Source organism: Bos indicus, chromosome 3, assembly GCF_029378745.1.
Source record: "Bos indicus isolate NIAB-ARS_2022 breed Sahiwal x Tharparkar chromosome 3, NIAB-ARS_B.indTharparkar_mat_pri_1.0, whole genome shotgun sequence".
In the NCBI taxonomy this organism is placed as follows: Eukaryota; Metazoa; Chordata; class Mammalia; order Artiodactyla; family Bovidae; genus Bos; species Bos indicus.
This window is the reverse complement of record NC_091762.1, coordinates 92290724-92316922: the sequence shown is the minus strand read 5'-3', so window position 1 is coordinate 92316922 and position 26199 is coordinate 92290724. Positions and strand designations below refer to the sequence as shown.

Below are 26199 nucleotides of genomic sequence, written 5' to 3'. Positions count from 1 at the left end.
GACTTTTCAGATCCTTTATTATGCTCACATGCTTACATGCACATAATTGCTGGCAAAGGCCACAGGCTGTATTCCCCACATCTATTTGACCATGGAATGCTGTCTGTGAAACTTGGTTTGAAACCTTTGGGACCACCCCACGATGGCCTGTCCTTATTTACTGAACATGGCACAGCACAGAGTTTTGTTGCAACTTTTTGGGCAGTGCAGGAAAACTCTATTTCACAAATGAAAATGACTCCAAGCCCCAAGATATAAATGGGATAAAAACAGAACTGCTCTGGTTGGAGGGGGTCCTGGGGATTCCACTCAGCTGCCATTCCTTCACGGCTGCCATGCCAGGAACTATGCTATCCTAAAGAGTCTAGTCTAAAAAACCACTGGTACAGAATCTGTGGACAGGGCTGACATAAATCTGGCTTCTGACAATGGCCCCGCCGTGAACTGTTTTATATTGGGCAGATCACATGGCCTCTCTGGGCCCTGGTTTCTGCATTGATACAATGAGTCTGATAGATGAGATACTTTCTGGAGTCCTGAGCTTTAACCTCTGATACGATGAGGACTGGGCTTCCGAGGTGGTGCTAGTGGTAAAGAATTTGCCTGCCAATGTAGGTGGCATGGGTGGGTTCAAGCCCTGGGTCGGGAAGATCCCCTGGAGGAGGGTACGGCAACCCATTCTACTATTCTTGCCCACAGAATTCCAGGGATAGAGGAGCCTGGCGGGCAAAGAGTCAGACAAGACTGAAGTGACTTAGCACGCACACACTCATGTGATGAGGACTGTGATTTTATGACTGCAAAATTCTAACTCTACAATTTTATGGTCCTTTGATTCCGAGATTCCATGGCTGAATATTCCAGTTCTGGGACTGCCTGTAGCCAGCCGGAGCTGGTGCAGCAGACAGGAGCACAGGCTGCAAAAAAGCAGAATTCATTAACTGCAGTGTGCTGCCCAGGAGCACTGGGTTCCCTGGGGAGGGCATCCCCCGTGCAGGATGGAGCGGGTGGCGTGTGGAGGGGTGGGAACAGCAGCAGCTCAATGGGCAGAGCAGGGAGAGGGACCCAGGTCTCCCGACTCCTGCTCTATCTTTAGATCTCCATAGCAACCGTCACCAGGGTGCTGAGCTGCAGGCGCGGGCTGAGCTGGCTGCCTGAGCTGGCTGCCTGCAGGAGGGAGGGGCATTAGCTTCCTTCCGTACCTCTTTTGCCAGGGAAAGGACTCTGGGCTGGGCTCTTGAGCCAGGAAAGGGAGACTGAGAGGGAAGCCCTTTGCAGCAGGAAGGGCCTGGGGCCAAAAGAAAGGTAGACTAGGGCCCCACCTTGCTCTGAGATGTGGTCAGGTCAAAAAAGCCTCGACCTTCATTGTGTCAGGCTCACAGCACTAGAGGCCCAGACAGCAAGTTCTTCCTCCAGCCTCCCCTGCGGTCATTCCCTAAACAGTCGGTGAGCACCTCCTCTGAGATGGCCCGGAGGCCACAAGAGATACACAGACTCCAGGGAAAGCAGGCTTTGGCTGAACAATCAGGAAAGCCCCTCCCAGTCCTCCTCCTGCCAATTCCTACTCAGCCAGGACCTGGCTCCTTCCAGGAAGTCCTCCCTGACTGCCTACTGTATACTTTCCTGTTCAGGACTCCTACAGCCCCATCCTCTATCCTCCCAGCAGGATGCCTGTTGGAGCGTCAGTGACCTTGTGGGATGGATGAGAAACGGAGGTCTGCAGAGGCAAAGATATTTGTCCCAGGTCACCTGGAGCACCAACAGCAGTCTCCCATTCATGTCTTCGGATTCCAGTCTGTGCTCCTTCCTGTTTCCCAGTGCCGGGCCCCAAGCCTGAGCTTTAGAAGCGAGGCCAGGCCTAGAAGAGGAAGTAGGAGTCCTCAGCCAGGCCTGCGTGCAGCAAGTACCCAGCCATGTCCTTGGTAAACTCAGCTGATCCACAGACCAGGGCGAATGGCTTTCTCCGACAGGAGCCGACCAGCTCTTCAAGCAGGTCCCGGTCCAGGCGGCCAAAGCGGGTCCTGTCGCGGTAACTCCAGGGAAGCTGCTCCAGGGAGTTCTCCTGGGCGGATGAGAGACAGTGGGGGTGATTCCTGGGCGTCCTCAGAGTTTACACAGTCAGCTCCTCTCTGCCAAATGAGGAACCTGAGCCAGAGGGGATGGGGGGAAGCAAGCTTCTCCCAGCCCCACCACAGGCCAGGTACTTCCTTCCACAGGGACTCAGGTCACCCTCACAGAAGTCTGTGGGCCAGTAGGCACAGTTGAGGCACAGGGAGGAGGAGGGATGTCCCTGGGACACACGATGAGGTGGGGCAGCAGTGGGATCAGACCGTGGGTCCCATCATTTCCACGGCCTTCAAGGGGCTGCTGTCCCCGACACTCTGGAGGGAATGTTTTCTCACCGCGACTGTGGGTCTCCCAGCATCTTTACAAGATTATTTATCACCATCACTCTCAGAGCATAACTTTTGTGCATTTAAGTCTTCAATTCACTTGTTGAGTTAACCAATGTCTACTGAGTGGACTCGATGGACATGAGTTTGAGCAAGCTCTGGGAGTTGGTGATGGACAGGGAAGCCTGGGGTGCTGCAGTCCATGGGGTCACAAAGAGTCGGACACGACTGAGCAACTGAGCTCACTGAGTGGACTGTGCCCGGCCCTGTGCTAGGCAATGGGGACAGGACAGCTGCTCCAGGCAGACAGGGCTCCTGGCCTCACCTGGCTGTATATCAGTGATCCCAGGCTGCCTTAACCAAGAGAGGTGTTTATTTCTCTCACACGGGAAGGCTAGAGAAGTATTCTGGGGGTGTATGAGGCCCCAGGCTCTTTCTCGTTATGCTCCTCTAGCCTTAGCTTGTGACTTTCATCCCCAAGGTTACAAAAGAAAATCTCCACTACCAGCTGACTTGGAAAAATTTCTTTTAAGTAAACATTTTCTTGAAGTATAACGTATGTATACATATGTCATATATTGTATATGTATTGACAGTTTGGAGAATTTTGACAAAAGAGAAGAAGCCATGTAACCAGCATCCAAAACAAATAAAACCCCAGCAGAATAGGGCTGTCACCTCTGCAGATGCTATTGAGGTGAACCTCTCATTCCTAGAGCCAAGCTGCGAGACAGGATGGAGACAGCGCTGTTGCGGTTGGAATGCAAGCTTTGCCACCAATTTCTGGTGAGTGACCATGACCTCTCTGAGCTACTGTGATGAGTGATGAGCGCGGGGTGATTGAGAAACCCTGAAAGAGGCTCCATGAGAGCAGGCCTAGAATCCCAGGCACATTCAGAACCCATCAGACCCCAAGGGCCTCTGAGGACAGTGCTGTGCTGCTCACAGTGGATCCTCTCTGATGATCTGCATCTTCTCGTGTGCCCTTTGTGCTCTGACCTGCCCAACAGGCCCCCTCGAGGGCAGGAACCAGCAGGGCCCACTGGCCTTGCCCCTCCTTCCCACTGCCCAATCCCCCCTTCCTCCCTGACCAGTTCATGCAGTGCAGCTCACCCTGACTGTACACCAAGAGATGCATGGGGTCTGGTTGCTGCTCAAGTCGGGAGGGGGACCCTCAACAATGAAGATGCAGCAGGGTGGGTGAAGGAGAGCCTGGGCCGTGACAGCAGAAACACCTACACCAGCCGGGAGGCTCAGGGAAGCTCCCAGGATGGAATTACACCTCTGCAGAGAGATGTGAGGGATGAGTGGGCGTTAGCTTAAGAAGTGGGAAAAAGTGCTCCCTGTGGGGGAACAGCATGAGCAAAGGCAGAAAAGCATGGAGCACTCGCGACCACAGGCAGACCAGTGATGCCAAATGCAGCATGCAGTGGATGGAGGAGGGCCAGGGTGCGAGGCTGCAGAGGGCTGGCACACAGTCCTGAGAGCCGTGGGGAGCCAGGGAAGGGCAGGAAGCGGGGCAGCGATGTGGTCAGAGCTGACCTTCCAGAGACAGGATCAAAGACAAATAGGCAAGAAGTGGCCTGAACAGGGAGACCCTTGACGATGCTGTCACTATGGCCCAGGCAGCAACTGGAGTGGAGGGAGCACGGACAGGGAGGAGGTGCCTCTCACTCCATCCTCCCCCACCTGCCCTTGCTATTGACAGCTATTGACACTCGCCTGCCCAACCCCAGGGCACCGGCATCATCAAAACCCTGGCCCAAGGTAGGAGGCCCCGTATTGCTGGTGAACTTTAACTCTGCCCTCAAGCCCAGGCTCAAATGCCATCTGCTCTGTGAAGCCCTCTCTGCTTGCTGCCAGCACCCTGAACACACTCCACAGCACCTCTCCCTGTGCTGTTTTATACCAGCAAGCAATAAAACCATGGCTTCTCCACCAACTTGCTGTGTTACCTTGGGCAAGGTTCTTAACCTCTCTGTGCCTCGGTTTCCACATTCATTAAAAGGCCACGATGGCAGTACAAGCCTCCAAAGATTTTGGTGGGGGCTATATGAGTTAATACACATACAGTGCTTAGAACAGTGCCAGGCACAGAGAAAGTGCTGGATGAAGGGAAGCCCTTGTCAGCCGTCTCTGTGGCTGCCTCCACATATACAGGTGAGCCCCTGGAGGCCAGGAACAGGGCATCTTCATTTTTAAGCAGGACTGGCCCTTCCCTCACCCCTCTCCCCTTGGCTGTCCACTAGCCCTTTGCTCCATCTCTGACCTTGGGCATGGCTGTCGCTGCTCACGCTCACCAAGCATGACATCCTGGGTGATCAGGCCACTGAGCATTCCTCCTGATAGACAGGCCTGTGGACTCTGGCTCCTGGGGACCTCAAGATCTCTGGTTTCCTGACAGCCTCCCACCCACAATGTCAAGGATCACGGAAGTCTTTAGGGACACTCTAAGTACAGGGCAACGAGGCTGACCCTGAGCAAGAGAACGGAGGGGAGACACCAGCAGGGGACCCCAACCCAGGGTGTGCAGGAAAGAGAAATGAAGCTACAGACTAGGGGAAGGCACACAAACAAAGACACCTGAAGGCCTAGCTTGAGGTAAGAGGCAAGACATCCCCCACCCCCAAGCCGTGGCCCTGAAGGGAGGGCCCGGAGGGGTCCCTTGAATGAACGGCGGGACAGGGAACCAAAGGGAAGAGGGCTCAGGAAGCAAAGCCATTTCTAGCTAGAGTGGCTGGGGCTTGCACGGAAAAGGGATGTGGAAAAGACTTTAACAAATGCCATGAACTCGGATCTAGTTTACTCCACCAGCTGTTGACAGGGTGAGTGCCTCCTCCGTGCCTGGCACTGGGTGGAGCACTGAGAGACTGGTAACCTAGAAATATGTCCCTGCCTCAATCAGCCATGACAGCCAGAGGACGTCAGTGCCTGGCCCACTGCTTCCACCACCAGGCCCCTTGCCCACACAACGCAGGATGCCGGAGGGTGGATGGCAGGCAGCAAAACATGCTGGGTGAGAGCTGGTGCTCTGGAAGCAGACAGCCTTGGGCTCAGATCCTGGCCTCACCCCGTCTGGCAGCATGACACAAGCTGGTGCCTTCACCTCTGAGCGTCAGCTTCCTCATCTGCATGACGAACATGATAACACAGGCACACGCTATGGCTGCCACCAGTGGCGAGAATGATTATTATGGCACGGGTGAGAGAGCCCACAGCGGGCCCTCGGGAGGGGTGCAAGGGGGCAGCAGAGTCTCCATCAGGGACGGAAGTCATCCCCTGGGCTCACCTGGCTGAGGACAAAGAAGGTGCGGACATTCCAGAAACGGGCCTGCTCCTGGAGGAAGGTTTTCAGGTAGATGCCCTCAAAGGTCTTGAAGCAGCCGACCAGGGTGATGAAGGTCTCGTCCTCTGCATTGTCTGTGATGCTCTGGAGGATGGGCACCATGGGGGCCAGGCCGGTGCCAGCAGCCAGCATGAGGAGCTCCCCGTACTGGGGAACAAGACGGTACATGACAGGGCTGGGTTGGGAAGAGGTCTTACTCCACCTACCAACTATGGGGCCTTTTCCTGAGCGTGCTTGAACTGGATGGTACTGTCCTTCTGGGGTGTCCTGCCCATCTGAGCTTCCCTCTCTACCCCCTCCAGGGAACCCTCTGTGCCTGTGAGCTACAGCTTGTGAGGCCTATGGAACAGAAATCATGGAATCCGGAGGCTGCAAGGAAAAGCAGTGGTGCAGCCATCCTACAAATGGCTGGCTGCCTTCTAAAGCACCCCCAAGGGACTCTGCTTACACACTTCTGCTGATAGGCAGCCCACTGGATCAATCTTAAAGGAAATCAACTCTGAATACTCATTGGAAAGATGGATGCTGAAGCTCTAATCCTTCAGCCACCTGATGCGAAGAGCTGACTCATTGGAAAAGACCCTGATGCTGGGAAAGATTAAAGGCAGAAGGAGAAGAGGGTGACAAAGGATGAGATGGTTGGATGGCATCACTGATTCAATGGACATGAATTTTGGCAAACTCTGGGAGATGGTGAGGCTCAGGGAAGCCTGGCTGCAGTCCGTGGGGTTGCAAAAAGTCAGACACGACTTGGCGACTGAGCAACAAGCCCACTACTTCCTAAGAAGTCTGCTGTATTACAAGCTGACTCCCCTTGCCAGGGAGGGCTTCTCACCTCAATGACCTGAAACCTGCTCCAACCAAAGCTTTGCCCACCACCCCTATCCCGGCCCTGCCCTCTGGGCTGCTTCCTCTGCTACAGGGCCACCTTGCAGAGATCTGAGGGCCCTGGCTTGGACCCTGAGCCTGCTCTTCTCTAGACTAAATGAGATACTATACCTCAGTGCCTGGCACAGTGCTGGCCCAGAGAGCCAAGCAATAAAAGTGAGCTCCCAAGGGGCCCCTGTTCCACCAACTCCCCCTCTCCAAACCTGTTTCCTGGCTCTAGGTCTCTTTAAGATCAGTGCTGTGCAGGTTAGTGCCTGACCCGCACAGTGAGGTGTTCACCTCTATGCTTTGTAGGTCTCTGTGAGTGCAGTCCGAGTTTCCTCTAGCTTTAGCGATAGCCACCGCACACCACACTACTGCATGGAATGCTTCTTGGACTACCAGGAGCCATGCAGATCTCGGGGTAAACCCTCAGCCCTATGATCTGGGCAAGTTCTTTCACTTCTCAGAGCCTTGGTTTCTTCACTGGTTTAAAAAAAAAAAAATAGACCTCTGCAGAAGAGCACCTATCTCAGAACTGGCATGAGGATTACAGAGATGACAAGTGCCTGGTACGGAGCCTGGGACCCAATGCAGTTACATTCCTGCCCCTCACTGAGCCCTACTGCTGGCCCGTCATCCTGGCCTGTGCTCCAATTCCCCCAGCCTCCAGTCACAGAGGCTGCCGTGTGTCACCTCTTTCTCCCATCACTGCTCAGGCTCTCCTCTGGGGAGCCTCCCCTGAGCCACGGGCAGGTGTTCCCACAGCCTTCTGCACACCCTCCTCACCCTGTGTTGTTATCATCAATCTGTGCGCCCGTCTCCCATCAGACTGGGAGCGTCTGGAGGAGGGCTCATCTGACCCATCTCCGGGCCTCCAGGGTCCAGCACTGGCCTGGCCCTGGGTGAACCCCTATGAATGTCTGTGGAACAAATGCAAGACAGATGCTAACATGCCAGTCTCAGGGCTGACGTGAGCCACCTGCCATGAAGCTGGCTGCAGAGTGGCAAGACTGGCCTGCACCCTGGCACCCTCACAGGAGCAGAGCAAAGTCTCAGCCACAGTCTCAGCAGCCAAACGTTGGTGCGTGAGACGCCATGTCCTTTCCTTCACAGCCTGGCCCTGTGCCCTCCCAGACAGCAAGTGTGGGGCTTTCCCGAGGGGTCTGTGGATGCCAAGACTGTTATGTCTGGGAAGATGGCCTGCAGGTATTCTATATTTCTTCTTTTAGCTTCTTTATATCTGCAGATTTTGGGGGGTAATGAACAGATACTACATTTGTAATAAGGAGAATACCAGTAAAAGCTATTTTTAAATTACACAAAAAGAATGGACACACAGACATAGCAAACAAACTCGTGGGGACTTCCCTGGGGGTCCAGTGGTTAAGAGTCTGCATTTCAAGTGCAGGGACGCAAGTTTGATCCCTGGTGGGGGAACTGGGATCCGCATGCCGCGTGGCATGGCCAAAAAGGAAAACAAACTTATGGTTACCAAGGAGGAAAAGAGACGAGGGATGAAGTAGGAGTTTGGAATTAACATATACACTGCCATATATAAAGGAGAAGGCAATGGCCACCCACTCCAGTACTCTTGCCTGGAAAATCCCATGGGCGGAGGAGCCTGGTAGGCTGCAGTCCACGGGGTCGCACAGAGTCAGACACTGAAGCGACTTAGCAGCAGCCATAAACTAGATAACCAATAGCGACCTACTGTAGAGCACAGGAAACTGTACTTAATATTTTGTAATAACCTATAAGGGAAAAGAATCTGAAAAAGAATGTATGTGTGTGTGTGTATATATAACTGAATCACTCTGCCGTATACCTGAAGCTATCACAACACTGTAAATCAATTATACTTCAATTAAAAATAAAAGAATAGAGAGGAAGAATGATTCATTCTTTTCCATTTGTTTTGCTTTGTTTTCCTCATTATAAAAGGTAATAGGTACTCATTGTGGGTAATTTGGAAAATATAATGAAGAAAATAAAAATCACCCATAATTCCACCAACCAGAGCTGCTAACATTTTATTGCTTTTTTAAAAAAAAATACTTTTTCTGTATAATCTAACTTAAGTTTCCTAGCTTGTTGTGTATTCAGTATTTTACTTAGTATTGGTCATGACCTTACAGCATAAGCATCAACATCATTTATAAACATAATTTTAAAATCCAGGATAGTAGTCTATCAAGTGCCTGTAACCCAGTGTACATAATTGCTCTGTTTTTGGATGTTCAGCTGTCTCCAATTTCTCGCTATTATAAATACGCTGCAATGAACATGTGCAAGAGGCAGCATTTGGATTCTTTCCATAGGACACACTTCAGAAGTGGAAGCACTGGGTCAAGGATGTGAAGATTCCTAAGACTCCCAGTGGTGGTTTAATTGTTCAGTCGAGTCCACCTCTTTGCAACCCCATGGACTGTGACCCACCAGGCTCCTTTGTCCACAGGACTTCCCAGGCAGGAATACCGAGTGGTTTGCCATTTCCTTCTCGAAGGGATCTTCCTGATCCAAGGATCGAACCCAGGTCTCCTGCATTGCAGGTGGTCTCTTGTATTGCAGGCAGATTCTTTGCAAACTAAGGCACAAGGAAGTCCCAAGTCCCCAGCACACACTGTCAAACTGTTTTCTTATATGCACCAATTGATGAGAAATGACTGCTTTTTCCTAGGAGTGTCAGGGCAGGACTTGAACATGCCATGAAGATGAGGGGAAGAACCCTTGGCCTGGGAGGCAGGGGACTTCCCAGCAGCAAGTCACAAGGTGTACTTAGGGAGTGGTCTCCATAGTCTTGTAAATGGCCCGTGAAACTGGAAAGAGATCCGAGAGTCAGCTGGTGTACGGGCCCTACATGCCAAACTTAGTCTGAATTTTTCCAAGCAATGTTCAGGCATGGATGGTTCTGGGACATAGGCAGTTTTGTCTCTTAGTACCTATCCCATCTCCTCCCATGTCCAGCCCCAAGTATACTCTTGGCATTAGGTCTGGGCTCAAGAAGAATGGCACAGCAAGATTATATGGCTTGAAACATGAGAACCACAGTCCTGGAGGCTAAGCTGGCAGGGGTCTCCTGAGGACACAGCATGGGCACTGACCTGGTTTGGTTTATAGAAGAAGCCTCCGAAGGGTCCTCTCCAGAAAGCTGTGTCTCCTGCTTTCCAGGACTTGACATACCGGGACATCAGCCCAGTCTGGTAGCACTGGAAGCAAACAAAGGGAGACCTCAGTGGACGGGCACGCGCCGCCAATACAGGCCACGGCAGCCGCGCCGCCAATACACGCCACGGCAGCCGCAAGCTCAGTACTTTACACGTGTTGTCTCATTTAATCCTTCTAATCATCCACGAAGTTAGTACTGTCAGCCCCCGTTTTCAGATGAGGCCCAGAACCTTACACAGAAGGTAAATGGTAAGACCAGGATGAGAATCTGTATGACTGTCGGCCCTAACTACAGAGGTCTCAAACCAAATAACCAGGGGCCACACGGGTAACACAACTGAGTGAAGAATCAGGGAAGAGACAATTAATGGCACCTAACAGTCTCACCATCAGGCAGACAAGAGTGAGTGGTGGAGACTAAGGTAAATTGGTGAGCAAATACTCTTTCTAAAGGAAGAAGCCACTTTGCAAATTCCAGTCCACAGTCCACAGGGCCAGTGATGCCAGATCTTCTGACTTTCTAAGAGGGGCAGGAAATCCATATTTTTAAGAAAATTTTCCCATTCTTGAAATGTTAGCAATTAATTCAAAATTTTAAAACACTATACAGGCCAAAACGAAATATATTTGTAGGCTAGAGGCAGTTTGTGAGCCACTCACTTGCAATCTCTGCATATCCCTATACTGTCTCCTGGCTGGAGGAAAAAGTGAAGGTTGTGGAGGGGATTCCTCCACGGGAGAAGGGCAGTATGCACTTGCTGGGTGCCCACCCACTCTGTGCTGGGCACTATGCTGGGGCTGCAGGGAAGACAGCTGGACCTTAAGCTCCATGAAAGCAGCCAGTGCCTGAATCATGGAAAGGACTTTAACATCTGAATGAACAAATCAGTAACCCAGATCAGGCCCTCCTAAGCTTAAGGAGCTCACAGTCTAAGAGGGACCTAAGTCTCAGACACACACAAGGTAGAGACTACCTAATGCCTGAGGAGGTGCAGTCACTTCCAGTGCAGCGGGACTGAGGAGAGCTTCCTGGAGAAGGAAGCAGTGGGGCTGGACCTTAACGACTGGGTAGGATCAGACTCACTGGAGATGGGAGCAGACGGGCACAAAGGATTCTGGGCATCAGGTGTGGTATGCTCAGGGGTAGGACAGCCCAGGTCATGTTCTAGGAACAGCAAGTGGACATGATAGAGTAGAGTCAGGGGAGCACTGGGAGAGAGGACTGGAAGAGTGTTTGGAGAAATTATAACCAGGCCTGAAGGAGAGACTGGGCTTTGGTCACCAGACTTGCTTTTAAACACTCACAGCCACTTCTGGTACCATCGCTGCCTTCCTTGGGCACCAAATGCATAAAGCAAAGAACGTCCTTGGCTGACCTGGAAGAGGTCTGGGGAGGAGGCTACAGTTTTTCTAACTTGCTGAAAGATACATTTCAGCCTATCCCTTGTTTTGTGGCCCTGGTCCTACGGAGGCACAGCCCCAGGGGTGGCCTTAGAAGCCCTATGGCACAGAGAGAACTCAAAGAGAAAGGAAGGATTTTTCTGTGCTTCTGGCACTCACACAGAGCCTGGCACAGGGTAAATCCTCAAAACACATCTGTTTAACAGAACTGACACTGGACTTGTTCTTCCATTTGGGATCATATTACCCAAGGAGCCTTGGGACAATATCATCTCTCTGAGCTTTAGTTTCTTCATCTGCAAAGTGGGGAGAATATGATCTACTCTGCAGGGTGGTTACAAGGTTGAAATGAGGTAATTAAAGAGCTAGAGGCAGTACCTGGAGCCCAGAAGGTGCCTGAGAAATGGGAGTTCCCCCTTCCTATCTACAAGGGAGCGTAAACCTTAGAAAACCCGCCTGCCTTCCCAATTTGCCAAGACATTTCCAGTTCTTCAGCCAGCGGCTTAGGGATAATTAAGCATCTCTCTGAAGAGAGGCTTTCCGGTAAACGAAGGAGAAAATCAGCCTTGCAGCTGGGAGTGATCCAGCTGCCCTGAAGTACTGTCTCTAGGCTTATCCTTTCAATAAAAACACACCCAGACAAGCAGCTTGGGGAAGTGGGCCATTTGGAGAGGATTTGTGGAATCTCCCAGACAAACAGTTGCATGGAGAAGGGATCCCATCCAAGCTTATGTTTGAGGGAATAAATACTCGAGCTCTGAAGGCAGGCGGGGAAGGCGGGAGCCATAGATGGTGCTGGGGACTTGGAATCAGGAGGCCAGGGCTTACCCACCACTTGCACTTCTTACTACCTGGGGAGCCTCAGGCTCTCCTGGGGTCTCAGTTTACTTGTCAATGAGAGGGGGGTAATTTCTGTCCTATAAGGGAGACAAAGGATGTGAACACCTATCTTGAGGATTCTGTTTGGGAAAAGATCTAGAGCTATGTATTAGGCCGACTCATGTGAAACTGCTGGTTCCATAAGTCAAAAACGTTAGCGTGTCAGCAATTTCATATCAGATCAGATCAGATCAGTCGCTCAGTCGTGTCCGACTCTTTGCGACCCCATGAATCGCAGCACGCCAGGCCTCCCTGTCCATCACCAACTCCCGGAGTTCACTGAGACTCACATCCATCGAGTCAGTGATGCCATCCAGCCATCTCATCCTCTGTCGTCCCCTTCTCCTCCTGCCCCCAATCCCTCCCAGTATCAGAGTCTTTTCCAATGAGTCAACTCTTCGCATGAGGTGGCCAAAGTACTGGAGTTTCAGCTTTAGCATCATTCCCTCCAAAGAAATCCCAGGGCTGATCTCCTTCAGAATGGACTGGTTGGATCTCCTTGCAGTCCAAGGGACTCTCAAGAGTCTTCTCCAACACCACACTTCAAAAGCATCAATTCTTCGGCACTCAGCCTTCTTCACAGTCCAACTCTCACATCTATACATGACCACAGGAAAAACCATAGCCTTGACTAGACGAACCTTTGTTGGCAAAGTAATGTCTCTGCTTTTGACAGAATATGAATATGCTATCTAGGTTGGTCATAACTTTCCTTCCAAGGAGCAAGCGTCTTTTAATTTCATGGCTGCAGTCACCATCTGTAGTGATTTTGGAGCCCAGAAACATAAAGTCTGACACTGCTTCCACTGTTTCCCCATCTACTTCCCATGAAGTGATGGGACCGGATGCCATGATCTTCGTTTTCTGAATGTTGAGCTTTAAGCCAACTTTTTCACTCTCCATTTTCACTTTCATCAAGAGGCTTTTTAGTTCCTCTTCACTTTCTGACATAAGGGTGGTGTCATCTGCATATCTGAGGTGATTGCTATTTCTCCCGGCAATCTTGATTCCAGCTTGTGTTTCTTCCAGTCCAGCGTGTCTCATGATGTACTCTGCATATAAGTTAAATAAACAGGGTGACAATATACAGCCTTGACGAACTCCTTTTCCTATTTGGAACCAGTCTGTTGTTCCATGTCCAGTTCTAACTGTTGCTTCCTGACCTGCATACAAATTTCTCAAGAAGCAAATCAGGTGGTCTGGTATTCCCATCTCTTTCAGAATTTTCCACAGTTTATTGTGATCCACACAAAGGCTTTGGCATAGTCAATAAAGCAGAAATAGATGTTTTTCTGGAATTCTCTTGCTTTTTCCATGATCCAGCGGATGTTGGCAATTTTATCTCTAGTTTCTCTGCTTTTTCTAAAACCAGCTTGAACATCAGGACGTTCACGGTTCACGTATTGCTGAAGCCTGGCTTGGAGAATTTTGAGCATTACTTTACTAGCGTGTGAGATGAGTGCAATTGTGCGGTAGTTTGAGCATTCTTTGGCAGTGCCTTTCTTTGGGATTGGAATGAAAACGGACCTTTTCCAGTCCTGTGGCCACTGCTGAGTTTTCCAAATTTGCTGGCATATTGAGTACAGCACTTTCACAGCATCATCTTTCAGGATTTGGAATAGCTCAACTGGAATTCTATCACCTCCACTAGCTTTGTTCGTAGTGATGCTTTCTAAGGCCCACTTGACTTCACATTCCAGGATGTCTGGCTCTAGGTCAGTGATCACACCATCGTGATTATCTGGGTCATGAAGATCTTTTTTGTACAGTTCTTCTGTGTATTCTTGCCACCTCTTCTTAATATCTTCTGCTTCTGTTAGGTCCATACCATTTCTGTCCTTTATCGAGCTCATCTTTGCATGAAATGTTCCTTTGGTATCTCTGATTTTCTTGAAGAGATCTCTAGTCTTTCCCATTCTGTTGTTTTCCTCTATTTCTTTGCATTGATCGCTGAAGAAGGCTTTCTTATCTCTTCTTGCTATTCTTTGGAACTCTGCATTCAGATGTTTATATCTTTCCTTTTCTCCTTTGCTTTTCGCTTCTCTTCTTTTCACAGCTATTTGTAAGGCCTCCCCAGACAGCCATTTTGCTTTTTTGCATTTCTTTTCCATGGGGATGGTCTTGATCCCTGTCTGCTGTACAATGTCATGAACCTCATTCCATAGTTCATCAGGCACTCTATCTATCAGATCTAGGCCCTTAAATCTATTTCTCATTTCCACTGTATAATCATAAGGGATTTGATTTAGGTCATACCTGAATGGTCTAGTGGTTTTCCCTACTTTCTTCAATTTAAGTCTGAATTTGGCAATAAGGAGTTCATGGTCTGAGCCACAGTCAGCTCCTGGTCTTGTTTTTGCTGACTGTATAGAGCTTCTCCATCTTTGGCTGCAAAGAATATAATCAATCTGATTTCGGTGTTGACCATCTGGTGATATCCATGTATAGAGTCTTCTCTTGTGTTGTTGGAAGAGGGTGTTTGTTATGACCAGTGCGTTTTCTTGGCAAAACTCTATTAGTCTTTGCCCTGCTTCATTCCGTATTCCAAGGCCAAATTTGCCTGTTACTCCAGGTGTTTCTTGACTTCCTACTTTTGCATTCCAGTCCCCTATAATGAACAGGACATCTTTTTTGGGTGTTAGTTCTAAAAGGTCTTGTAGGACTTCATAGAACCGTTCAACTTCAGCTTCTTCAGCGTTACTGGTTGGGGCATAGACTTGGATTACTGTGATATTGAATGGTTTGCCTTGGAAACGAACAGAGATCATTCTGTCGTTTTTGAGATTGCATCCGAGTACTGCATTTCGGACTCTTTTGTTGACCATGATGGCTACTCCATTTCTTCTGAGGGATTCCTGCCCGCAGTAGTAGATATAATGGTCATTTGAGTTAAATTCACCCATTCCAGTCCATTTCAGTTTGCTGATTCCTAGAATGTCGACATTCACTCTTGCCATCTCTTGTTTGACCACTTCCAATTTGCCTTGATTCATGGACCTGACATTCCAGGTTCCTATGCAATATTGCTCTTTACAGCATCAGACCTTGCTTCTATCACCAGTCACATCCACAGCTGGGTATTCTTTTTGCTTTGGCTCCATCCCTTCATTCTTTCTGAAGTTATTTCTCCACTGATCTCCAGTAGCATATTGGGCACCTACTGACCTGGGGAGTTAATCTTTTTGCCTTTTCATACTGTTCATGGGGGTTCTCAAGGCAAGAAGACTGAAGTGGTTTGCCACTCCCTTCTCCAGTGGACCACATTCTGTCAGATCTCTCCACCATGACCCGCCCATGACTTCTTATACATTTATTGCCTACTCCTTGGGTCTCTGGGGCATTTTGCATCCAGCCCATTTTGTTCATCTCATCTCTACCAACTGCCCAGCCCACCTTGGCTGCCCCTGCAAGCATGTCTCCCTCCACCACTCAGACTGAGTATAGATCCCACCAGACCCTGCTCTATTTCACCTCTCCCCGCCTTTGGTTATCCAGCCCTGGAACACCACCTCTAATCTGTACTCCTTCTTCAAGGCCCAACTCAAATGCCCCGGCCCTTGCCAACTCCTTCTATAAGGTAATTTCAGTTAGCTTGGTCCCCAAGGTACTCTATGTCCCATCTTTTGCCTGCGTACCCGCTCTGTTCCAAGATGAATGACTGGAAGTTCCCCAAATCATGCCCCCTTGGCTGCTGTATATACACACTGCTCAGCACTCAGAGCTTCCTTCCCAATCCTGAGCTTAACACAGAGCTCACACACACAGCTTCCTCGAGGAAGCCCAGCCCGCTTTCCCTGCGGCCCCAGGTGCCCTGAGCTGGGCTGGGGCCTGCTGCATCTACCACCTTGCAGTGTCCTAATCTGGCCCCATCGGACGGTGGGCACTGGGTCTGACTCCCCCTGGATGCCTGTGCCCAGCATACAGAAGGAGCCCATGACTTGGTTCCCCTTTCCCTGGCTCAGTGCTCACGCTCCATCAGTAGTAAGATGGCGAGGAGGAAGAGCTTTACTCTTCTCAGCCCAAGCCTTTTGTCCATAAAATCTATCAGGAACATGCCTCTGTTGATGATGCAGCAGCCCCTTTTCCCTAGGAAAGGAGATTAGAAAAGGCCACCCTCATTGTCCTTGCTCTTCCCTCCAGCCAGCTTCCTCCCACGTGAATCCTGGCTTTTCCCACATCAAAGGGAAGTGCCCAACCCTGACCAAGTTGGCAAATGGAGGTCCAGTCCTTGGCTCTTAGAGCAACCGTGTGAGTTGACTTACCTTGATTAAAACTTCGAAGTATCCTTCTGCATTGGCAGGGCTGATGGGCGTATAGGCTCTCTGAATTTCTAAGTCATCTACTGTCCCTCTGGGAAAGAGATGCACTTGGTCAGGCATTCAGCCAGTCATTCAACAAATCCTTAGAGTACCTAACCTGTGCCAGGCTGGTGAAAGTGAAGCTAGGGGCCCAGTCATCCCAGCAGCCCTCACTGACGGGCAGGCACGGTGGAGCAGAAGACAAGCGTACTGGGCTCCCCTACGACTGCGTGCTGGCTATGAGACCCTGGGCAGGTCACTTAAAACTTCAGTTGCTCCTTCTGTAAAATGGGGACAATCACCCATGCTCCTGCTATGTGGTTCCATTGGGACTACAGATGGAAAGGTGCTTCAAAAAGCACACTGATGATGTGAGCTGTTTTAGGACATCACTGAGGTTTTTCCTGACCTCTCCCCGACCATAGCATGATCAAGATAAAAACAGCTATGTTTAACAAGTGTTTAACATTTAGCAAATACTACCACATGCCAGGAGCATTGGAATTAGAAAGGATCCTCAAAGGTGCCCTCGTCCAAAGTTTGACCTGATGCATGAATCCACTCCAGTATTATCAACAAGGGGGCCAGAAGGATAGTCATGCAGACATGTTGTATTAAGTGCCTATGATGCACCAAGTATATTACAGGCAGTACCTCATTTATTGCAAACAATAACCAAAATGAAGAAACCAAGGCTTAGAGAAGGGATGCCACCTGCCTGAGGTCACACAGCTAGAATCAACTGTAGCTCCGTCTGCCTCAGAGGCAGGTTCCTTACCACTACTCCTCAGAGCTTCCTGGGAGCACCCAACCACCCCTTTCTTGAACCCTACCATGTACAAAATTTTCTTCTCCAAGGTATGCAAAGATTAAAAAGGCTCATCCTAATGTATCAAAAGTTGGGCAGAAACATTCAATAAATGCTTACAGAACAAGGAACATATGGCCTGGCTCGGATGCAAAGAGCACTGTGACATTTGCTATGACAGAGGTAAGTCACAGGCACTCTCATCTGGGGAGCCTCAGAAGCCCTCCCTGAGCTGGGTTTTAAAGGATGAGCCGGCCACTAACACATGAAAATGGGGACAGGAAGTAAAGGGAAGAACCTAGGCAAAAGCCTGTGCTGTGCTGTGCTTAGGCACTCAGGCGTATCCAACTCTTTGCCACCCCATGGACGGTAGCCCGCCAGGCTCCTCTGTCCATGGGGATTCTCCAGGCAAGAATATGAGAGTGAGTTGCCATGCCCTCCTCCAGGGGCAAAAGCTTAGAGGTAGTTTAATGTAGGGCAAGCCAGGAACTGGTGAGAGGGGCAAGCATGGGGGTGGGCAGCTGAGAACTTGGTGGGCAAGGGAGCTGGGGCTGTGGGTTGGCGTGTTGCTGGGGAGGTGCTGTGGAGCACCAGAAGGGGTCTGAGTGAGGAGGGACGTGGGTGTCCTGAGAGTGACAGAGACAGTGGAGAGGGACCAGACCAGAAGCAGGCAGTTCTGGGCATCCCTGACTTACGGATGGAGGGTTTCTTGGGCTCTGACCTGTCCTGTGGCTCCTAAAGGAACAATGACTTTTAAGGACTGGCCAGCCAGGCCACAGGCCAGAATGAGCTGTATACAAACACCAGGGGTCTGTGTGAGGCAAGTGACCAGAGTGTGATGAGTAATACGCTCTCTCCTGGTTTCCTTCCTGGCTACACCTTCTGTCTCCTTTGCTGGCTTTACCTCCTCTTGCCAACACTGTAAATGGTGGAGTTGCCAGGGTTCAGTCCTAACTCCTTCCTTCTTTCCATGTCCCGCATGCTCCCAAATGCCATCTAGGTATAACGATACACCTGGATGCTTCCCAGATCCACGCCTGCAGCTCAGATCTCTCTGCTGAGCGTCAGGCCTAGAGAGCTGACTGCCTGCTAGATGCCTCCACCTGGAGGTCCCAAAGAGTCTTGTCCCTGGGTAGGTGGAGGTGGGGATCGAGGTGGGATGAGAAGACAAAATTAAGCTGGGAGGAAGAAGGAAGTGCAGAGGAGTGAAGGCTGTAATTCAGGAGGCAGGCTGTCTGGGCTTGAATCCTTGTTAGCTGTGTGATACTGGGCAAGTCTCTTATTTTCAATGTCAGTCTCCTTTCTATCAACTGGTGCTAATTGTATGAGGTTAATGCCACAAGCTCTGGAGCCACACTGTTTGCTTTCAAACCCTAGCTCCAACATCTGCCAACTGTGTGATCTTGGGGAAGTTATTAAACCTCTCTGACTTCAGTTTCCTCTCTGGTATGATAACGGTGCCTACCACACAGGATTTTGTGAACAATAAATAAGCTCATACATATGAGCATAAACTGTATGAAAAAAGTGTTTGTTGTTGTTATTTATCATGAAAATACATTATCTAGGCCAATTCCAAGAGCCCTCTAAGTCATGTATCAGTGTTTACTCTGAAGATGACAAATGGAGGCTTTAGGAAGGTTAACCAAGTTGCCCTGGGCCACACTGCTAACAAATGGCAGAGTAGGGCTGCAAAGCCTGGGTCCTCCCACTACCCGAGTGTACTGTAGGATGGGGTCCTCCTACTACCTGAGTGTAGCGTAGGATGGGGTCCTCCTACTACCTGAGTGTAGGGTAGGATGGGGTCCTCTCACTACCTGAGTGTACCATAGGATGGGGTCCTCCCATCACCTGAGTGTACCGTAGGATGAGGTGCTCCCATTACCTGAGTATACCATAGGATGAGGTCCTCCCACTACCTGAGTATACCATAGGATGAGGTCCTCCCACTACCTGTGTGTACCATAGGATGAGGTGCTCCCACCACCTGAGTGTACTGTAGGATGAGGTGCTCCCACCACCTGAGTGTACTGTAGGATGAGGTGCTCCCACCACCTGAGTGTACCATAGGATGAGGTGCTCCCACCACCTGAGCGTACCATAGGATGAAGTCCTCCCACTACCTAAGTGTACTGTAGGATGAGGTGCTCCCACCACCTGAGTGTACCATGGGATGAGGTCCTCCCACTACCTGTGTGTACCATAGGATGAGGTGCTCCCACCACCTGAGTGTACCGTAGGACGAGGTGCTCCCACCACCTGAGTGTACCGTAGGATGAGGTGCTCCCACCACCTGAGTGTACTGTAGGATGAGGTCCTCCCACTACCTGAGTGTACCGTAGAATGAGGTGCTGGCCAGGCCGCAGGCCAAGCTGGCTGTTCCCGGGTAGTGCAAACCGGACAAGGTAGGTGTCCTCAGTGAGCCTGTCCACAGCACTGATGAGGAAGGCCAGGAAGGTCTCTGGGCTCAGCTTGGAAGGGCAGCTCTGCAACAGGAAAAGATTCACCAGCTAGAACCTGAAACTCAAGAGACAGGCAAGCCTCCATGAGCATCCTCCCTGCAAGGAGAGGCTACTGTGGTTGACAAGTTTTCTGTATAATAGTGCAGTCCCACCTTCCTTCCCTTTCAGGCTCTAAGAACGCCGGAGCACTTTATGTCAAGGGCACCCTGCTCTGAAGCCTGGCATGGTTCCTCTCAGCCCCAGGATAAAGCACAATGTCCTTAGTTGGACACTCTAGTGCCTGTGGATGAGTCCTGAGTCTCATTTTATCTCTCAAGCATCCAGTGTCAGACCTTTCTGTGTTCCCCACAAGAACACCTTGTGGATTCCAACCTGTAAGTCTTTATTTGCTCAAGCTGTGTCCTCCATCCAGAACACTCATTTCCAATGTATGGAAAACCCACCTATCCTTGAAACCTGCTAAAACCCAGTATGCAGATTTAGAAACTGATGGGACCTTAAAGATGACCTAATCCAATACCCTTATTTTACATGTGGGGAAACTGAGGCCCAAGTGGTAGTGACTTGTTTGTATAAAGTCACCACCATGAGCAGGGGTTCAAATTCATGTCTTCTAAGTCTCAGCCCATTGCCCTTAATATTCCATCCACCTCGCAGACCTCTTCCAGGAAGTCTTCTCTGACTGCCCCAACTCACAGATCCTGTTCCCCTGAAAATGCACCCACCCAATTCATTCCTGGGACCTTCCCTCACTATACCACCCCATCCCCCACTCACCAACTCAAGGCCAGGCTTTGAACCTGGGTCAGTCTGCTTCATTAGATCCACTCTTTTCTCTCTGCTGCAGAGTCAGAGGAAGCTCCCTTGAGCAGGTACACCATACAGGGCTGAGGTCAGGAAGATGCCGACACCTGGCCCTCGTGTCTGAGGAGCACCCCCCTTACCTGTGTCTCTTCCCTACTCAGCAGGCTCCTGTCCTTGCTGGCTCGGGCAGCCTCCCACCTTGCCAGGTCTCGCTGGTAGATGTCGAACACACAGGGCGAGCAGCCACTGCCACAGCACTGCAAGGGCAAAGGCTCCACCGGTCGAAGCTGCAGCCAGGCTTCCTCTTCGTCACCTTCCTCCCCCTGGTCCATCATCAGTGGGGCTTGATCAGATACTCTTCCCAGAGCAGGCCCAGGCCCTGCTCCCTTGCCAGCCTGGAGGAGGGAACACGTGTGGTTACTCTCTGGGCACCTCTGTTCCACTGGTTCTCCCTGGGGCCGGCAGGTGCCAAGCTCCGTGTGAGCACATGGATGAATCAGTCCTGGGGTCTGCTGTCTGCAGGGAGGGAGGCAGACAGGCACAATAATCCCAACAGGCAACCACAATCCCAACAGGCAACCACAGTTTCTTGACCTCTTCCCATGCTCTGAGTGCTGGATCAAGATTACAAAGAAAATCTCGCAACAGTGTTCATCAGCTATACTCCAACATAAAAGCAAAAGTTAAAAAAAAGATTACATAGAAAATTTCACTGAACTTTTAAAATATTTTAAATGATGAAGTAAAACATTTATGTACAATTTAACAATTGTTATAAAAGAGCCATTTTGTAACCACCACTCACTCAAGTAAAAAGAACCTTGCTGGCATCCCAGAAGTCATGCATTTGTGTCCCTTCTGATCACACCTCTGTGCCCATAACCACTATCAGTTCCCTTGCTTTTCTATACTTGTGCCACTTTGTTTGCAATTCTATCCACAATTTATCAGATTTGCTTAGTTTTTATCTTTATATGAACAGCTTCTCAGATGGCTCAGTGGTAAAGAATCTGCCTGCCAAGCAGGAGACTCGGGTTGAATCCCTGCATCGAGAAGAAAGAAATGGCAACCCATTCCAGTATTCTTGCCTGGAGAATCCCAGGGACAGAGGAGCCTGGTGGGCTACAGTCCATGGGGTCACAAAAGAGTCGGTCATGGCTTAGCGACTAAACAATAACAACAGTATCGTATGAAATGTATTCTTCTGTGCCTAGTTTCCTTCACTCAGTATTGTTGGCGAGTCATCTACCGAATTGCTGCATTTTATTTAATCTTTACAACAAGGCCAGTCCTGGAGGTGCCATTTTATGGATGGGCAAACTGGAGTCTGAAGAGGTTTAATAACTTACCCAGGGTCACACGCATGCGTGCTAAGTCGCTTCGGTCATGTCCAACTCTTTGTAACCCTATGGACTGTAGCCCGCCAGGCTCCTCTGTCCATGGGATTCTCCAGGCAAGAATACTGGAATGGGTTGATGTGCCCTCCTCCAGGGGATCATCCTGACCCAGGGATCGAACCTGCATCTCTTGCGCCCTCTGCATTGGCAGGCAGGTTCTTTACCACTAGCGCCACCTGGGAAGCCCTACCCACATCACAAAGTTCCATAAATGATGGCACTGGGACTTGAACTCTGCTCTGTCTGGTCTCAGAACATATTGTTCTTCAATAACAGGAACACAGGAGAAGAAGGTCATGATGGTCCAGGTGAGAATTGATCTAGACCAGGACAGTTTCAGAGAAGATGAGAGGAGAGTGGACAATTAGGGAAATCCTGAAGCAGGAATTAACAGAACACAGAGACTGACAGATGTGAGGTGAGCAGGTGAGGGGGAGAGAGGGCTAAAGGGACATCCAGGTGTGACGCTTGGATCCTTGGGTGGATAGTGGGTCCAAACAGAGTTGAGTTTTAGAGGAAAGAGGAAGGGAGGGAAATGGTAAGTTCACTAAGAGGTACGCTGAATGCCTGTGGGGCATCCAAGAGCAAAATCTAGCTCCATTTGGATTAAGCAGGTCTAGGAACCTGAATCTAGAGATGGAGCTCCGGGCAATGGACAGCAAGGAAGGGATGGGCTGGTAGAGAGCAGGCTGGAGCCTCTGCCGAGGCCTGCCTGGCTTCCTGCAACACTCATAGCGCTTGGTCCAGCCCTGGTCATGGTAGGTGCTCAATAAATGCTCTTCCAGTGAATGAATCTCCACCCTATAGCATTTCACACTGTTCAGAACTTACAAGTTTACATGTCTTTCTCTTCTGAGATTGTGAACTGCTTGAGGGCAGAGACCTGCTTTTTATTCATTTTATGAAGAGGCACAATGTATATTTTAAAATATGCATGTTATATGAAAGAAAGAAAGGAAGGAAAGGAACTTGGTTTCAGGGCCATTAGGTAAATTTTGAAAGACAGACCAGGGAGGAAAATTTAAATGGTTATGATTTATTTTGAGATATTTCTGTGAGGGCAGTTTGGGATTTATCAAGGTTTTCTGTATTTATATGTGGAACTCTACAGTTCATATAGAAATAGAGCTGTCATCTCACTTGCAAGGAAACTATTCATTTAAAATCCCACAGGCAAATCAAAGTAAAGGGGGTTCTTCTCCCCCTCTTGTCTGAGAACAGAACTTAGGGGAAATCTGATGTCACAGAACATTACTTAAAATGCAATTACGACTAAAAGCTCCAGTTTTTGCTATCCTCCCATTCATTCGACACTTACGGGGCAGGGGCTGCTGAATGAGGTGCTGGGACAGAGATGAATGACACTCGTCCATGTCCTGGAGGAGCTCCTGGCCTGGAGGAGTCAGACACTAAACAGATAAAACCTGGGAAAAGAACACAGGTCACTTACTGGGCCAGTCTGTCCCAAGCACTTTGCACTGTCTCACTCTGCTCCCGGCAGCCATAGGTAAGGAGGCTATGCCTTCCTTATTCCACAATGGAGAAAACTGCGGCCAGGAAGCCAGAAGTGGCAAGGTTAGTGCATATACCTGGTCTCTTAAGACTCTAGGATACTCTTTCTCCCTAGATTTCATGCCTCTGTAGGGCAGAGGAGTGTCTTCATCTCCAATTTCCAGTGGGCTGGGCTGGCACACCCACCTTGCCAAACTGCCATTGAATTTTATGGGCCCCCTGGAGCCTCCCTAGGGCAGTAGCTTCATGGGTGCATAAAATGCTAGAATCAAGGTGTGGGCCAAGTCTGTGGAAAAGCCAGGAGCAAACCACTAAGCCTGCCAGAGGACATGGAAATCCTGTTTCTTGGTTACCAATCACTTCCCAGGAGTCTTAACTTTTACGATCTTTCCCATTTTTTCCACTTCCCACATCCATTTACACTAGAGTTTTCTATGGGCCCAAACGATGTGCTTCCAGTTTCCCCCAACACTATCCATCAGCACACCTGCCACCAGCTCTGACCACACCTGTCCCCTGCTTCACAACCTTCAACAGCCCCCCACTGCCTACTACACACAATTCAGCCTTCTTGCCTGGTGCCCAACATTCTTCCTGGTCAGAACTTGCCCCAATTCTCTTACCACTTACTATCATCGATTTTAGAAGGGCAGTTCCTGTATGTGCCACAAATCTCTCTTGTAAAGGAAAGGTTTCTCTTTAGAGGAAAGAAAACCTTCTACTGCTGGTTCAGTGATTTCAGGAAGGTTCAGCAGGCTAATACCCTCTTGAGGGCAAGTGTGGTATCTTATTCTTTCTGCATTCTACCACCAAGCACAAGCCTGGCAGACGGAAGGCTCAGGCAAGTGGTGAGTGCTCAGTTCACAAAGATCTGGGAGCCAGGCATAGAGCTTGGGGCTGAGATACAGCAGAGGTTAATAAAACATTGGCTCTACCTTCACAGAGCTTCCAGACAAGAATGGTGTCACATCAGTTCAACCCATTCTTCTTACATGTTATGTACCAGGTTTGTATTAAAAGTGAATGAGAGCTGGTTTCCTCTATATGCTGATTTCTTACTCCCAAAAGATTTGGGAGAAATAAAGTGAGCTAAGTTAACAGAAGGAGCTCTATTAACTGTAAACTCCTGTACAGTGTGAGAGTTATTTATCTATCTTTCCTTAAATTTGCTTTCTAGATTTTACTAATTCCATTTTCCCTGCTATTTTGGAAGTGAGTAGAGAAGTTGGCCATGTCAGTTATGAATTTTAAAGATCAGTTTCACATTTCCTCTCAGCCTCTACTTTTGGAGTCTAAGAAGCCAGGCCTTGACACATGTTGCTTCTGCCTGGATGACTCTCCACACCCTCAGACCCTGCTTCAGGGTCACCTCCTCTCAGAGCCACCCCCTTACCACACCCTTCTCATTTTCTAGCACAGCTGTCTTGGACCAGTTTCCTGGAGGTCAATTTTTCCTCAGACTGGGGTGGGAAAGGGGATGGTTTCAGGATGATTTGAGCACATTAGATTTATTGTGCTCTTTATTTCTATTTTGTGGCAATCAGGATATTCCACCTTTACTTTAGGGTTAGGGTTTATGTTCCTATGAGACTCTAATGCCAGCTGCTGAATTGACAGCAGGCAGAGCTCAGGCAGTGATGCAAGTTCATGGGGAGTGACTATCCTGGGGGTTGAGGACCCCTGCGTTAGCAGGTACCCTATTTGCTTATTCATTACATTAGTATGTATTGAGTCATTAAATGTATATTTACTATGTGCTCAGCACTGATCTAGAGGCAGACTTCACAACAATGAAGAAACAAAAACTCTTGCATTCATGGAGCTCCTTGCAGTCATGGAGCTTACATTCCAGTGGGAATGTCATTAAGATCAAAATGAAAAATAGGCTATGTTCAGTGTTAAATACGAAAGAGGCAAACAACTGGGGAAAAGGGATATAAGTGTGTGTGTTGCAATTGCTATTTGGTTTACTTGCTTTCTGTCTGTATCTCCCACTTAAACTGTAAGCTCTACATCGCACATCCATTTTATTCACCAGTGTAAACCCGCTACTCAACAGTGCCTGACACACAGTAGGCATTTGATAAATACCTACTGAGCAAGGAGCAAGGTACCCCTCTGCCGCTCTGGCCCCCGCTCCTAGGAGGCGAAAAGGGACATTTTGAGGAAAGAGGAAATTAACTCATTTTGGGCGCTGGGGAGGAGGCAGGCAGTGTGCGAGGTCAGAGCGGCCCTAGCTTGGTGCAAAGGCCACGTTCAGGCTCCACGTCAGAAGTGGTGGAGAGGGAAGGAAACTTACGGGATACCCACCACGTTCTGTGCGCTGCGCAACTGAGCTAGTTTAGGCATTTCCATCCCTATTTTGAGGCTTCCAAGTTGGCGGAGTGGTAAAGAATCCCCCTGCCAATGCAGGAGACAGATCCCTCGGTCAGGAAGATCCCCAGGCGGAGGGAAGCAACCCACTCCAGCATTCTTGCCTGGAAAATTACATGGACAGAGGAACCTGGCCAGCTACAGTCCATGGGGTCGCAAAGAGTTAGACTCGACTGAGCACACAGACACATCCCTATTTTTACACCGAGTGACTTTAAGGCTCTGAAGAAGTACTCTGTCCAAGCTCCAATTGCTCGCAAGAAATCAAGGCTGTCATGAGTTCAAGTTTTAAGTCCCGAAGCTCTCCTAGCTCATTACAGCTCTCACCACAACCACTCACCTACCCTCCTGCGCTTTCCCTCAGGTAAAGATCTTGCAGGTTTCACTCCCACCCGGGGAAGGTGGGCAGGGTTCCACCTGTGAAAAAATGTGGACGGCCTGCGGGGTGGGGCAAGGCCAGAGTTACCTGGCGGTGATTGGTTAAAGGATCT

At 49.6% G+C, this 26199-nt stretch overlaps 1 protein-coding gene across 9 annotated transcripts; it reads right to left on the bottom strand.

Annotated features, from left to right (window-relative positions):
- CYB5RL (cytochrome b5 reductase like) lies at positions 1-26147 on the bottom strand. 9 transcript variants are annotated; one of them, XR_011565878.1, is made up of 9 exons: positions 26049-26144; positions 23142-23247; positions 20567-20821; positions 19498-19646; positions 16317-16404; positions 9711-9815; positions 5683-5886; positions 1750-2062; positions 1-917 (listed from the first exon to the last, which is right to left on the bottom strand). XR_011565878.1 is itself a non-coding variant. In XM_019957413.2 (9 exons), the coding sequence occupies exons 3-9, from the start codon at positions 20759-20761 to the stop codon at positions 1841-1843; spliced, it is 876 nt and encodes a 291-aa protein (XP_019812972.1). In that variant the 5' UTR covers positions 20762-20821; positions 23142-23247; positions 26049-26144; the 3' UTR covers positions 1-1840. The 9 variants fall into 9 exon arrangements, 8 of the variants coding, with proteins under 8 accessions (XP_019812972.1, XP_019812969.1, XP_019812968.1 ...); XM_019957413.2 differs by having other exon boundaries at positions 1-1858; positions 1946-2062; XM_019957410.2 differs by having other exon boundaries at positions 1-2062; positions 26053-26147.
- Positions 26148-26199: the final 52 nt, after the last annotated feature.

What these genes read in the sequence shown, in the direction of transcription:
- CYB5RL (XM_019957410.2), bottom strand. Translation starts at nt 20,761, where the DNA reads ATGATGGACCAGGGGGAGGAAGGTGACGAAGAGGAAGCCTGGCTGCAG. An exon ending in TGAGTAGGGAAGAGACACAG is followed by an intron (nt 19,647 to 20,566) that starts GTAAGGGGGGTG and finishes TTCCTGTTGCAG; the next exon opens with AGCTGCCCTTCCAAGCTGAG. An exon ending in ACTTCGAAGTTTTAATCAAG is followed by an intron (nt 9,816 to 16,316) that starts GTAAGTCAACTC and finishes GTTTGCTTCCAG; the next exon opens with TGCTACCAGACTGGGCTGAT.